Raw genomic sequence first — 16,099 nt, forward strand, 5'->3', positions numbered from 1 at the left:
AAACGCAATATTAATTCGAATGCCGTGTTGACTAGTGGGCCTGCATAGAACATGTTCTGGAAAAAAATATGATGCATGTCAGGTTTGCTGCATAGTCAGTGTTATAAACAAAAGGTGGCAGTGAGTCACATTCAGCCAGCCAAAACAACGACAACGCACGTTCATTGAAGTGAATATTTCACCACAGCGTCTGACATGACCCCTTTTTGAATCCAGACAGCCTGCATATTAAAATAATGTCTGAGGAGGGTTGAATGCAGTCTATTACACCAATTATTTGGGGTAAGCCAGCAACCACATACAAGTGACGTTTTATTTGATTTTAGTCATCCTGACTGCTTGGGAATTTGATGCATCGTCTCATTGTGCTTAACATTGCATTTGAAAGTTGGGACGGAAAGCTCGAAAAACTGCTCTGAGAGTGGCCGGCACCAAACCCTAGGGCTGGAGAAGCTGACCTGGAATAAGAACACTGCACAGGTGGCTAAGAAGGCACAAAAAAAAGACCCCACTTCCTGAGAATCCTGAGTTAGAACAACATCAGCCAGAGACTGCTTGTGTCTTTTCACAAGCATCCTCACCTACTGTCCGTGCGCATGGTTTGCCAGCTGCACAGTGGCAACGAGGAAGGAACTCCAGAGGTTCACCAAAATGGCTGAGAAGGTTATTGGCTGCCCGCTGCCCACTTTAGAAGACCTTCACAGCTCTGTCTCAGGAGAGCCAGTGTCATTTTGAAGGACTCCTACCACCCGGGCCACTCCCTATTTGTGCTACTCCCGTCGGGCAGACGGTACAGGTCCATAAAAACCAGGACAAATAGACTGAAAAACAGCTTTTTTCCAACTGCGTTAAGAGCCCTAAACAATCACTCTCTGTAACACGTGAAATATGCTAATGCGACAAACTCCAGTTTTCAATATGCATATATCTCGCAGTAACCTCACAATATGCAATATCTAACTCAGTTGCACTTAATATCCGCGCAATCTGCTTTCTGTAATGTGCCTTTTTTTCCAAATTTCAACAGTGAAAACTTGATTCTTTTATTTGTTTATTTATGTGTGTATGTACGTGTATGTGTGTCCATTTATGTATGTAAATGTATGCATATATATATATATATATATATATATATATATATATATATATATATATATATATATATATATATATGTATATTTTATTTTTTGGGGGGGACTTTGCACTGAAAGGGCCTGCCCTTAACATCGATGTTGCTATATTCAAACAATATCGCATTTTTTCCACTATCGTGCAGCCCTCCCAAACGGCGCATTGAAATTCAGGGTTGAAAGGAGTTCGTCATCGATGATGACTCCTGATCACATGACTCCTTCTTGTGATCATCCAGGAGCTGTAAAAATGCCATGATTATTTTTGTTTCCAGCATTAAAAATTGGTTTACAGGAGCAGTAAAGATTCATTCTCGCTACAATAACCGCAGTCATCGTTAAGCACGCTTGGTTTGATCAATTCCATTCGGTGTGCTAAATGAATCTATTTGCTTGACTCCTCAAAGTATTTTGCATGTCCTGGTAGGTCATAAATGAATTGTGAACTGGCAAATTTGGTTATTTGGCAGATGCATGCAGATGTCTTGGGTGCCCCCGGTTAGGAGATCAGCTTCCACATATGTTTGCGTGAACAATCTAGTTTGCGCCTGTCTTTGAATACAAAAACATCCAGTAAATTGTAGTGTTGTCCTGCAGTCAATGTTACAACAAGTGCACTTGGTTCCCTGTAAAGACACTACAGTACTCAAAACTTAGTTAAAATGTCCAAGTGAAGAATTATAATGAGCGTGCTAAAATTGCACAGAGACCAGCATGGTAGCAATTTTTAAAAAATCGAATCGAATCGAAAATCGGGAACTGGAAATCAAAAATCGAATCGAATCGGGGCTTGAGGTAATCGTTACATCACCACTAACTATTTAACCACAAATTGTGCTGATTGCAACCTATAACATGAGGCTGTATATTCATGCTGGCTAGAGTTGTCCCCTGAATAAAAGTGGTGCAGTATGATCTTTTAAGATGAGACAATGTTTTTTTGCTCACTAGGTCCCTGCAGTAAGACCGCCCGTTCCCCTTCACGATGTGCTGAGGGCCAAATCAGCACTGTCTTTCAAAAGCCACAGCGGGGGGAGGACAGCCACAATGAAGTGAACAGGAACTCTTTAATTTGTTACAAGGCAGCGTGATATCCATGTTCCATCCAACCTATCAGGGGCTGCGATACACATCTTGTAAATATATTCTCTTCTTGTCTATCTCTCCTCCACCAACCACCCCTCTCAATCTCCTCTGCACTTTGCTGTTATCATGGTGATGGATGGCAAGGTGATTATTATTCCTCGAGCAGAGCCCCCACACGTGCACGTGCTGACCTAACGCATCCTCGTATAAATCACAAACACAAGGAACGCAAACAAGCACACCACATGCGCACATACACGAGGCTAAAGGTTACAAGATGTGCTCCCGATAACCTGAAGTGACAAGGTTCATGTGAAGACATACGTACGTTCCATGTCAAACAGGAGCATTAATGTTCGACAGCCGCGTAACGCACTTCATCGTGCCGCGCGGAGGTCCACACACTCATTTGATTCGGTAACAGTCAAAAGACCACAAAGATTATGTGACATATTCCCTGGCAGTGCATAAACATTGTTTGCTCCGTGCGTCACAAATTCCACATACGGACAATACCTGGATGGAAAATACTTCTTATTTTACCCTCTAAATTAGCCCTCAGTAAAGCTAGCAGGAAAGGTGAAAGGGTACGTGATAGTGCTATTCGGAAGACAAATCATACTGTTGACCTCCCTACGCAGTTTGGTTTGGTGAAACCAACCATCGGTCGGGGAGCAGCTGTCCAACCCTTACGGAATTAAGTTTGTGAATTGAGCTTCAATATTTGTTGAACCAACAGTCAGAGACCAGACCCCCTGTAAAATTTTCATTCGGCATAATGAATGTGTTCCATTTCTATGTACTGTACGGAGATACAGTTTGCCCACCCGCCTTAATGTTGAAAATAAATGTCGCTGTCGCATTGATCGCCATGTATCTAATTAACATCAATAGGAAAGCTGCAATGGCTCTGCAAATGCACACTTCGGACACGGCGTGTCCAACTTTGACAAGTTCTTTCACAGATAAATAAATCTGTACTGTTAAGCATGTTATGTGCCAATTTACTGGGAATGTAGTGCAAGCAGCTATCCTTTACTATTATGAGATTTCTTTCAACTTCAAATTCCACTGTTGAAAAGTTCTAACAAGTGGGATTTTATGACTAGCACTCCAAGTAAGATATATATATATATATATATATATATATATATATACAATTATTATTGTCATATCACACCAGGTAAGCCCTGAAAGAAAACTCACCACATGGTGCGAAGGTCCCAGCCTCTTATGGCTGTGTCACTTGCAGTGGCAAGTTGGCTGCAGTTATGGTGAGGACTCCACTTCCCAGAGGTGAACTTAAGCTGTCCTTTTCCCTCAAGCATAGCAGTGCTGGAGACCTGCAAAGGATCACAACCCACCTTATTAATATCTCTAAGCAGGATTTTGAATAGTATCACTATCTACATAGCTCAGTCATTGCAGTGCACTGAATTTTCCAAGAAATGTGACTAACCCCAACCCCTTTCCTCTCATTCTTTAGGTGTTTTCCAGGATGTGTCCAAATAGAGTAATTGATGCAACCTATATTGTAAGGAATATTTTCTCTATAAACCATACTGCAACCACAACTACAAAACCACATCCAATGCTCAGTGTAGTGTAAACATGTTCTGGTTCATATATACAGCAGTTTCAGAAATTTTAAGATGCACTACATGGCTAAAAATCTGCGGTTCAGTCAGCAGGCCTCCCCCTGCACTGACCCATGCCGCTTCCACATTCCGTTACAGAAATCACTAGATAAATCTGTGTTCATAATGTTAACGCTGCATGGATTCCATTTAAACAAATTGCATAGCCTCAAGGACAGGGGTCACCAAGCTTTTTATAACTAAGAGCAACTTCTTGGATACCCATTAATGTGAAGAGCTACAAACTGAATGCACACTTCTGAAACAACTAATTTGCCCAAATTATCTTTGCTGTTATTGTATATTATTATTAATAACTAATGATATTAAAGCAGCACTGGGCAAGAATACGCCCTTCATAAAATTTATTCACAGCTCTTTTGATGAAACATTGACTTTCAAGTCGTTGAATGGGACATTTGTCATGCTCTGGGGGAGGGGGGGGGCACTTTGAGGAGGATGGGAGCACCCTTGGCACACACAAAAATACAAATGTCCTGAATTGCTTTAGGGCATACTCACTTCCTCCTTTCGCTATAAGGACGGAAGTCGATTTGAATGTCTACGCGCTATTACTGGTGTCATGGCAGAAGCCCCAAAACAAACAAAAAAACAAATGTATTGTTTGGAAAAAATTTTATTCATTACCTCATCGCTATTCATCTTTCACACAGCCACTGGAAATACAAATGAAATTCAGTCCAACTTGCAGGCCAGCGAGAGCTCAGGATTTCACGACACTACGCGCTGGTGTGCATGGGAAATGTGTTTTTTTGTCTTTTGTCAAAACACTACCGCTTTTGTGCACATGGCGCCGCCGTAATCTGTCATATGACACAGTATTGATTTAATTTATGTGAAGACACTGACCATGTTAATTATTTCTCATCTCTGCCAGTATTTACATTTTCAAATGATCACTTCTACGACATTCCAAGAAAATCCACAATGTTTCATAACTGAAGAGGTATTTTTACAACAGAGCTATTCATGTGGTGCTTAGGGACTACCTGGTGCCAAGGGGCTAATTTTGGTGACCCTTGTGTCACAACACAAAATCATGTACAATGGTAACTTGTTGTAGGAAAGCTCCAACTGACATAAGCACTTTTTCTGAAAGGAAGATGGAAGTAAGAAGCCAGTCGAGGGGTACACATAGACAAAAACATTCACACTGACACTTTTTCCCCCCTCAAAAATTTCGACTTCAATTAACCTAAGACACGCTAATACAATGCAAGAGGAAGCAACAGTACTGGCACTTTAATGTACGACTATAAATGAATGTTAGGAGAAGATTATTTTTTATTTTTTTTGCACAACACAGTATGTCTGTCAATGGATATTTATCAAAACCGCTATTTGTGTCTCGGGGCAACAATGAAAAAGAAAATAATCAAAGACACTTCAAGGACTTCACACACAGTCTTTTATCACTAAAGTCCAAAAGTGGAATGATATTGATTCTACAAACTGGATTTGGATTATTCTTCCACTAAGAGTAAGATGTACCAAGCAGTCATAAAAAAAAAAAAAAATCTGTTTTTCTCCAGTCCCCCGCCTACTGCCCGAAGACTGCTGGGATAGGCTCCAGCACTCCCTGCGACCCTTGTGAGGATAAGCGGTATGGATAATGGATGGATGGATGGATGTTTTTCTCCAACTGGCTGTATCCTGATCTCACTCCTTTTCTATATAGTTTGTATTTTCCCTACAGTCACACTGTTTAGGCAGGGATCATCAGTCGAGCAGTTACCACACAACTCATGGGAACTCTCTCATTATTTCTCCAATAGCATACAGACAATGCCAGTGAGTTTACAGTACAATGTTGCGAAGAGGAGGGAAAGGGACAGCCCAAGAACAGACAGACGCTTTAAGTGAGTGAGTGAGAAGCAGGAAATCTGAAGTGGTAAAAAAAAATAAAGAGTACCAGGTTAGGAAGAGAAGACAGGGGAGGTGTGTTCCCTTAAAGCACATGTGTCCAACACAAGGCCCGGGGGCCAGATCTGGCCCGCAACATCCTCTTATGTGGCCGGTGAAGGTAAATCACGCGTGTCGACTTTGTTTCTTTCAAATTGTCTTACCTTTTAATAACACTGAGATATGAGATAGTGCAAGATTTTTTTTTTGTTACCAATCCCCACTTTAGAATAAATTAAAAAACAGTTGACCAAACTGTTTTAACTCGTATTTGATTTCAAAAGGTAGTTATCCATCAATTTATTGTGTATATGTCATAATATAAGGCAATCATACATTCATATGGATTCACAGTCAAAACGGCCCTCCAAGAGAAACCACAACTATGATGTGACCCGCGACAAAAATGAGTTTGACACCCCTGCCTTAAAAGATTTTAGTGCCTCTCAAACTTTGCACCAAATATTTTACTACTTGTCGTTTCGGGGGAAAAAAGAACATAGGAAGAGAATCTTCCAAATTGACCTGGATTTTAATTCAATAGGATATGTGAGTATTGTACACTTTTCACCTCTGTTATTTTGGCCCGCTTTTCATGAGCAAACTGCTCCAGTTGTCCCATGTTTGAAGGGTGTTTCTCCATGCTTGAGCTAGTTCAATAGGATTTAGATTATCAATCAATCAATCAATCACATTTTATTTATATAGCACTTTTCATACATAAAAATGCAACTCAAAGTGCTTTAAAACATTCAAAGCAAAACATAGAATTATCTTCAATCAAAAGAAAAGATAAATTATTTAAAAGTTGTTGAAAGCCAAACTAAAAAGGTGTGTCTTGAGCTTCCTCTTAAAAATATCAACAGTCTCTGCAGACCTGACATCCTCTGGCAGGCTATTCCAAAGGTGAGGACCAAAATGGCTGAATGCAGCCTCGCCATGCATTTTGGTCCTCACCCTTGGAATAAATAAAAGGCCGGCGCCAGAGGACCTCAGGATCCGCGAGGGCTGGTATGATAAAAGCAAATCAGATAAATAAGATGGCCCAAGACCATTAACACATTTATAAACTAATAAAAGTACTTTAAAATCGATCCTGAAACACACAGGGAGCCAATGCAGCAATTTCAAAACTGGCGTAATGTGCTCCCGCCCTCTGGTTCTCGTCAGCACCCGAGCGGCTGAATTCTGCAGTAGTTGCAGTGGTGAAATGCTCTTTTTCGGGAGGCCAGAGAGCAGGGCATTACAGTAATCTAAACGACAGGAAATAAAGGCATGCATCAGCACTTCCGTGTTAGCCTGAGAGAGAAACGGGCGGACTCTGGCGATATTCTTAAGGTGATAAAAACCAATCTTGGTTACATTTTTAATATGAGGAATAAAACTGAGCTCAGAGTCAAAAATGACGCCAAGGTTCTTCACACAGTGTGAGGGATTAAAAATGTGTAGTTTTGGTAAAAGCTTCTCTCTCTGACCTTCGGGACCGATAACTAAAACCTCAGTCTTGTCCTCATTGAGCTGTAGGAAATTATCTGCCATCCATGACTTGATATCTAAAATGCAATTTAAAAGCGTCATAGAAGCCTACTTCAGAATAGTCCAATGTTTTGCTCTTGTACAACTCCATTGAAAACAAAAATTAAAATCTTTGAGAGAGGGGGAGAAAAAGTAAAACTGAGATGTGTTCACCGTCTTACAACTGGGGATGTGGCTGTTTTCAGAATTATCCATGCATCCATTATCTGAGGTGCTTATTCTCACTATAGGGTCATGGGTGTGATCACAACTGTCCTGTGGGCAAGAGGCGGGGTACACCCTTAACTGGTCATAAAGTGTTCAGAATTAATCAATCATATTCAAACTCACGTTAACGTGAAGTCAACACACAACGGCATGCTCCAATTTACCACCAAATAAAGCTGTTTATTTAAATATTTTGCTTCCCAACAGCTGTATGAAGGTTTTTGTGCCGACACTTGTATTCCATCCATTACTTGCACCTTGATGATGAGCAGTGTTGTGTTTGTGACAAACATACCTTTTGGAATTATGGACCCAAAAATGTCAACTTTGATTTCATTGTACCATAACTCATTTTTCTCCAATGTGCTTGGGAGATTGAAGTGTGTTTTTTGTTCCCTTTCTAAGATAAGGCGTATTTCTTGCCATCATTCCCCATAGCCCAAATATATGAAGACGATGGGATGTTGTTGTTACATGTTGTAAACAGCCAGTACGTAACAGAAATTCCTTCGGATTCTTCAATGTTGCTGTCAGCCTCATGGGGGCCTCTAACCAGTTTTCTTCTCATCTTTTCATCAATTTTGGAAGGAGGTCCTTTCTTCTTAATGTCACTGTTGAGCCATATTTTCTTCACTTGATTATGATTGTCATCACTGTGTCCATGCTATCCCTTTGATACTGTGGAAACTCTCTGCAAGACCATAACTTGTGCAGTAAGATTTTAGTTTTTAAAAAAACAAGAAAAAAAGCTCACTAGAACATCTGAAGTTTGTTTGGGGTTAATCAGATGCACATTAAATGGATGTGTTACACCTCTGGCAGTCCCATTTTGAAACAGTTTGAATGTGAATCCACTGTTATAACTGGGTGTGCACACATTATCTAAGTTATTTATTTTTACTTCGTGTTTCTCTATAAAATACCCCCCAATTGAGCTGTACACGTCAATGGTGCAAAAGGTTTTGAAATGATTTATCTTGAGCTCATGTATTTACAAAAAACAGGGGTGTGTAGACTTTAAATATCCAGTGTGTGCGAATGATCCTCTTTCATATGCATACACACACCTCCAAACACCCACATTGAAGACATGATAATCTAGGCCAAAGGCTTGTGAGAAGGAAATAGTTTGAAATGAACGCACAACCTACTGGCAGATAGGGGAAATGGGAGGCAGGGAGGAATGGAGAAATATTAGCATTCTCATCAGCACGAGAGGAATTTGTCTTGACTGCCAAGTTTTTTTTCTTCTCTTTTTCATTCCCTCTCCTAATCAAGCACACTCTCTTCTCACATCCATACATCCTGTTCTGCCTTCCAGCCTGCATCTTTCCAATCAAGCTTGGCGATCCATTGCTCCCTCCATCTTCCCTTTCTCATTATACAGCCTCCCCCGATTACTTTCCAACTCTTCTCTTCTCCCTTGATATGGGATTTAATACCTCTACTGTCCAGTGTTGGTGTCAGAAGATAGGATTAAGACCTCACACGCCCCAGTGGTTGTACTCAACCTCACATTGGGGTCACTACTTACCAGAGCAATCACAATCTGAAAGCAGTTGTCCAAGTATAACCTGCATAAATGATGGAACAATGAAAACAGTATGTACATTAGTTGTCTTTAAGAGGAAACCACTTAACTTCAAATGCAAAATTAACTATGTGAACAAAAATATTGACACACATCTTTACATTTAGATTCGAGCTAGAGCTTTAAATCTTGACAAGCCTGAAACTGTGTAATATCTTCTTATGAAACAGCAAGCACTACTGCAACACATTTACCTAAAAGACATCACCTGGTAACATATTGCCTTATTGCAAATTCAGTATAATGCAGATATACCATCGGCATAGCCTACTGGCGAAAACACAAAACACATTACACTTAAATGACGATTCCATTTATTTAGCATATTTAACAAATGCACCAAACACGCTAAAAATCTTGTGTCACAGTATGAGCCAAAGCATTTATGAAAAACAAACTAATTCATGTGAAATAGCATAACCTCAGCAAGTTATGAAGATAGTGATATCATTAATGTATTTAACTATACGATAATAACCTTCAAGTGGAAGTCAACACAAACATACAAACATATTTTTTTCCAACATATGTTCCATGCAGGCCCACTAGTCTAAACACGGCACTGAGAAATCCACCCGTTTTTAGCTAGGTCAGGGGGTGGCCATTTTGTCACTTCTATCGATTGAAGATGACATCGAAGTTGCTCAGGGCTCAGATAATGACCAATCATGGCTCAGCTTCAGAAAACAGGTGAGCTGCTTTCCCTTCCGCCATCCGTCTATCCGCCCTTTTGTCAAGCCGGATCAAAAAGTAATCTCCTATCGGCCGGTCCGTCTATCCTTTTAAAGCCGCTTCCGTTGTTGCTTCCGTTGACCAACTACTCTCTCTTTTAGTCAAGTGCGTTTTGTAGTCCTGAAATTACGGTACTCTTCAGAGTCATGGGTGAGCAGGAGCTCATCTCAACTGAATGCAATAATAACAATAATAATAATAATAATAATAATAATGCATCCGATTTATATGGCGCTTTTCTAGTCGCTCAAAGGCTGTTCACAGTGGATACATTATTCATGCAGTCACACATTCGCACTCTAGTGGTGGTAAATTACATTCTGTAGTTACAGCCGCCCTGGGGCAGACTGAAGGAAGCATGGTTGCTAGTGTGCGCCTACGGGCCCCTCCGACCACCACCCAAAATTCACACCCAGCCGTACACCAGTGTGAGTGACACTGGAGGCAAAGTGGGTGAGGTGTCTTGCTCAAGGACACAACGACACATGACTCAGACAGCACGAATCGAACAGTGGACCATCCGGTTACTGGACGACCCGCTCTACCTCTGAGCCACGACCGCCCAAGTTCAAGTGAGAGATGGGATGGACTGGTCATCCATCACAGGGCACATATAGAAAACTTCAGAACGATTCATACTCACATTTCACAACTACAGGCAAAATAGAAGGGAGGGTTATGGTGAGCTGAGTATGAGATAGATTAGTGGACTCTGCTGGTGTCACAGGGAATGAGGACGTGTGAATCTGATAATATCGAGACAAAATGGTGGTTATCAAATAATGAGTTTACTATTGTGAGATATGGTGTGTGTTTGTGTATGTTATGTGGTTTACAGTGCACAGTGTGTGTGTGTGTGTGTGTGCGTGCCTGCGTGTGTGTGCGTTTGTGTCTTACTGTGGCCTGTGTGGAGCTCTCTTGCAGATCCCAGAGAAGTACATGGTTATCAGCCAATGAAATCACACGCTTGCCATCTCCCATTGGCTCCCACAGTACACTGTGGATAGATTCAAAACAGACACACACGCACAAAGACACGACTATTTATCAAGCACATTAATATTATGAAACGAACAGGGGACATCAACTCGAGTAATCACTGACAGATATGGAAACTATCTGTACAATCTGATGAGATACACAATATGATGGAATGATGAAAGGAGGAAAAAGTCTGCCTTCATAAAGGTAACTCCAAATGCATGGTTGTAGGACCACAATGCATTTTTAACTCCACATTCCAATACATAAGCGGATAGAAGCTCATTAAGAGTGTAGATACTCCACCTAGTGGTAAGTAAGTATGTGTAAGTGGTAAATTTAAGTTTCATCAAAAGTTCACACTTGCCAGCAATAACAAAGGTCTCAGCATTGAGACACTGTGTTCTGTTACATTGTGTAATAGTTGCATTATTATTTATTGAATAGTATGATATTATATAGCATTTGTATTGAGCAATACACAAGAACCGAATGTCACAGCAAATCCAACATTCTGATTCTGTCATTCGAGGGTTCAAAGCAATGGGACATAGAGTTGTTGTTTCCTTTCTTTTTGCTGCATGCCTAGCTTTGATTCAACCCACACACTATGGTCTGCAGTGTATTGATTCCACACCTGCTTGGTCATTCTTCACTGTGCTCAGCATAAAGTACAATATGCATTTTGTGCCTGTGCCTTGGAGATGAGCGTTCCCATAACAGGGTATCTTGAACTGTTGCTTTACAATTCCCTTGGAATGCTGATTGGCTCAATCAGACCCTTTAGTGCTTTGTTTTTTGGTTTTGTTTTCAGGTTTGGTGTCCAAGAAAAGGGTGTGAGGGCGCCACAATGCAAATAGAAAGATGGACATTTTTAACTCTGTCTGTTTTAAATAGTTGATTTCACACTGCCTTCCTGGCAAATCAGTGAATCAGAAGTGGAACAGTGAAGCTAGGATTCACACATATGGACTAAAGTGTTCGTAAGTACAGTAAGTACTGGTGTACCACTGCCAACTACTAGAGGAATCGGGATGAGAAAAAGGTGTTAACTACAGCAATGAGAAAGAATGAGAAAACAATTATTTGATATGTGACGTGTGACGAAGTGTCACCCAGCGAGAGAAAAAAAAGATGTCGTCGTGACAACACGAAACAGCTCGGCTGCAGTATGGACAGAGTCATGGCCAGGTCCCCCTGGGACCCCTGATTTTCAGCATTTCCTCATACTTTGCGGCTGTCGGCTGACTCGAGCCGTTATGCAATACTCGATAATGTAAAATTACACATCGTGAAAGCAAGATTGATAATGATATCGAAGACGATTTGTATCGCCCACCTCTACTTGATAGTTTCATTTTACTCTGCACAGATTCAAGCCCCCTTTGCCAGATGTATCAAACCAGCCCCAGAACATATCATATCAGGCTTTACAGTAGGGACAGGGATTCGTTCTTGGTACGCTTCATCGTTGCATCTGTGAACACAGAGCTGATATGCATTGACAAAAAGTTCCAGTTTTGTCTCGTCCGTCCATAGGACATTCGCCCAGAAGCTTTGTGGCTGGTCAACACGCAGTTTGACAAAAGCAAGTCTACCTTTTTCTTTTTCTAAATTTATTTTCAACAGCGCAGTCTTCTTTTGTTGTCTCCATGACGTCCACTATGGCTCAAATAATGGCCGGTGCGATCTGAAACTGATGTACCTTGACTGTGGATTTCACCTTTACTTTCTTTGGAGGTTTTTTTAGGCTCTTCTGTTATCATTTCTATGATCAGTCTCTTCAATTTGTCATATGTTTTTCTCTACGGCCACGTCCAAGGAGGTTGGCCGTAGAGAAAAATATATATCCTGTGGATGTTTAATTTCTGAATATGTGAAACTGTCGTCACATGAACATCAAGCTGCTTGGAGATGGTCTTATAGCCTTTACCTTTAACATACTTGTCTATATAATTTTCTTTCTAATCTCCCGAGACAGCCCTTTCCTTCGCTTCCTCTGGTCCATGTTTAGTACAGTCCACACCACGTCACCAAACAGCACAGTTACTATTTGTCACCCTTTAATAACTTTGTAATTCAATTGACTGATTACAAGTCTGAAGACACCTGTGGTACTATTAAGTGGACACACCTTGATTAAAAATGTCCCTATGGTAAAATTGTTTTCAATCTTTTCTAGTGGTATCATAATTTCTGTCCAGATCTGTTCATGAATGTGTTTTTATAAATAATTCTGGTGAACCACAATTCAAAAGCAATCTCTGATTTTCATGAGCTCATTTAAAAAAAACATTTATGTATTATTAGTACTTTTATCAGACCTGTATTATTTATTTGACAATTGTGGGTTTTTCTTTCATTAACTGATGGTAGCAAGAATTTTGTACGTGAGTGGATACGCCTGTACCTTTCAGAAATGACAATGTGTGCACGTTCACAGAGTAATTTTGGCTTACCCTATTACATTTATTAGATTTATGGCGACATCTGCCTGAAAATTGCTTTCAACACAAATGAGGTTCAACAGTTATTTGTGGGTGTTGAACTTCACACTCTTCTAGCGGCTGGTGGCATTCTGTCTATGTCAAAGGTTGGCAAATTCATGGGTAGACTTCAAATCTGCCATCCCGTATCGGTATCTTAATAAATAAAGGATAGAGAGACAAAAATAGTGTTGCAGCCATATCACTTTTTGAAATGTTTTGACAATCGTGTATTGTTTATATTCTATTATTGTATACCTATACGATATACTTTCGTGAAACAGTAGTAAGATTTGGAATATTTGGAATGATGAGTGCCCTGTGTGTTGATTGACAATGATTGATGTACAATACACATATCAGGTGTAAAAATAAGATCCACACATGTGGACTGACCAAAAGTATACAGTTTTGAAAAAATATGAAATTCACCAAAATGTGACTTATGAGGTTTTGGCCCGACACCAGCGATATATTTTCTTGTATTGTGTATTTCACCGACAATGATAATTTGTTTCCAAGATAAGCTTAAATACAGTAATTAAGTTCCTAAATTACTACTTTAGAAAATTGTTGCACATTATTAAAGACGTCAGTTGTCATGCATGATTAGGAAAATGAAGGATCTATGTTCTTATGAAAAGCTTGAAAGAGTCCAATGCCTTGAAAAAGAAAAATCATTGTACTGTTGAAAAAGTTTTGTGTGATTCAGAGAGCCAACAGGTTTGTTCAGATAAAGACAAATTAGGGAACATTTCTGACATGATGTTTTGGGCTGGAATAATAATGTGAGATGGTAGGACTCTTCAAGGTAGCCTGAAGGTGTATTCTCTCAGAATATGTTCAGTTTCTAAATGACCATTTGCTGCTATGGTCTAAAAAGAACTGTGCTTTCCACAGTAAAATATTTCTCATGCAAGACACTGCAAAAAATACCGTGGACGTTTTAGCTGCTATGGTTATGGAGAGACAAAAAAAACTCATAGTGTGGCAACAATCATTGTCTGACCTCAACCATATTAAGAACCCGTGGAGCACCACTAAAAGGAAGATGATGGTAGATGGCACAGCACATCCAAATAGTAATTCTGGGAGGCAATTTGTGCATTCTCAAATGAGATTCAAGCAGTAACTACTATTTCAATGGATTAGAAAGTTGAAAAGGTGATAAAAGTGAGTTGTGGACAACACAAAGGCAAACATAACGCACATTCAATCCCAAATCCCATAAATGTACTTTTCCCACCTGACACAAACATGGACACACTAGTGCAAACAATAATCAATGTGAGTGTGGATGCAATGTGTTTTGAAAGAGGAGGAGGGAACCAGACCAAAGCCATTCATCTCGGGAAGCCAATAGTGCCCAGCATAGGCTATAAGATACGCACACGTGCACACACGCATGCACACACCTGATGTCCTTGTGCAAGTCACAGCTACTGACTTAGGGTGCTGAGATGGTGTAGCACAAAACTATCAATCTTGACACAGCTGCATTGCTTGACCCGACCTTTGACTGGCACACACACACGCGCACACACACACGCGCGCGCTGTATCCCACACTTCTTTTCTCCTTCCTCCATCTTTATCTCTTCCTCGCAGGCACAGTTACAGTATGCATCGCTTTAACTGATTGGCATCTCTAAAAATGATAGCAATCGAGGGATACTGATGAACAGTGGACTAAAATGAGAAATGAGCTTCGATTTCCTTTCTCATAGGTGGTGAGTTATGGGGAGGCAGTATGCCTCACAAAAGACAAAAGACTCAGGATGTGACTAAAATCAGAGATGTGGGCCAGTCAATAGTCTGAGTCCCTTAAAGTAAAACAATATTGAAATGTAAGGTAGGTAGAACCAAACACCAAATAATATACAGTAACTAACCAAAAAAACCTTTCTCTCTTTTAGTGATTAGATAGACAGATAGATTATTAGGTGTAGATTCGATAGATTAGATGGATTAGATGGATGGATAGATAGATAGATGGATAGATAGGATAGATGGATGGATGGATGGATGGATGGATCTATTGTGAGCCTTGTGAGAGATAGAGACAGACATACAAGAGAGGTAAAACAGAAAAGTCAGATAAGAGTGTTAGGCCCACGTTAAAAAAACCCAATCATAAATGTCAAGATTAAAGTCATAATTTAAGAGTTTGAATTCATTATGAGTTTAAAATCGCTTACAATGATAATAAAAAGTCATAATGAGAATAAAGCCATATTTATTGAGACTAAAAGCCATTTAGCAGAAGTAATATCAAAATTTAGAAGAATGAAAGTTATAATTTAAGAGATCAAATGATAATTTTCAAGATTTGAGCCATTGTACAAAATAAATGTTTTTTTAAGAGAGTCTCACAAGATAAAAATAATTATTCACAAGATTCAAGTTGTTATTTTTGAGAAGTCATTATTTACAGGATTAATGTTACTATGTATGAAGGACTATGATGAGGGACGCAAAACAATCACTCAAGTATGTCTATATACAGCAAATTTAAGTGGTTTCTTTACTTGCAGGACATTTCAAGTTGTTTATAGTCACTTAATTCTTGAAGTAATGTTTTTTCCCCCCAGGGGTTAAAGCAACACTGTGTCATGTCAGTTTTTGTTGATTATGGCGACGCCATGTGGACAAAAGCGGTAGTGTTTTGACAAAAGTTAACCATATTTCCCATGCGAGCCAGCGCATAGTGTCGTAAAAATCCTGAGCTCTCGCTGGCCTGCAAATTGGACTGAATTACATTTATATTTCCAGTAGCTGTGTGAAAGATGAA

General features: G+C 39.9%; 1 protein-coding gene across 1 annotated transcript in view; it reads right to left on the reverse strand.

Annotated features, from left to right (window-relative positions):
* eipr1 (EARP complex and GARP complex interacting protein 1) overlaps positions 1-16,099 on the reverse strand; it is a 49,372-nt gene that overhangs the window by 17,440 nt on the left and 15,833 nt on the right. Inside the window, exons 5-6 of the mRNA XM_086050416.1 lie at positions 10,740-10,839; positions 3,423-3,559 (exon numbers count right to left, since the gene is read on the reverse strand). Coding sequence (XP_085906542.1) covers positions 3,423-3,559; positions 10,740-10,839 — 237 coding nt within the window. The remainder of the gene's footprint in view (positions 1-3,422; positions 3,560-10,739; positions 10,840-16,099) is intronic.

The sequence above is a fragment of the Filicampus tigris genome, chromosome 13 (genome assembly GCF_054856515.1).
Source record: "Filicampus tigris isolate MCC_2025a chromosome 13, RoL_Ftig_1.0, whole genome shotgun sequence".
NCBI classification, from domain to species: domain Eukaryota; kingdom Metazoa; phylum Chordata; class Actinopteri; order Syngnathiformes; family Syngnathidae; genus Filicampus; species Filicampus tigris.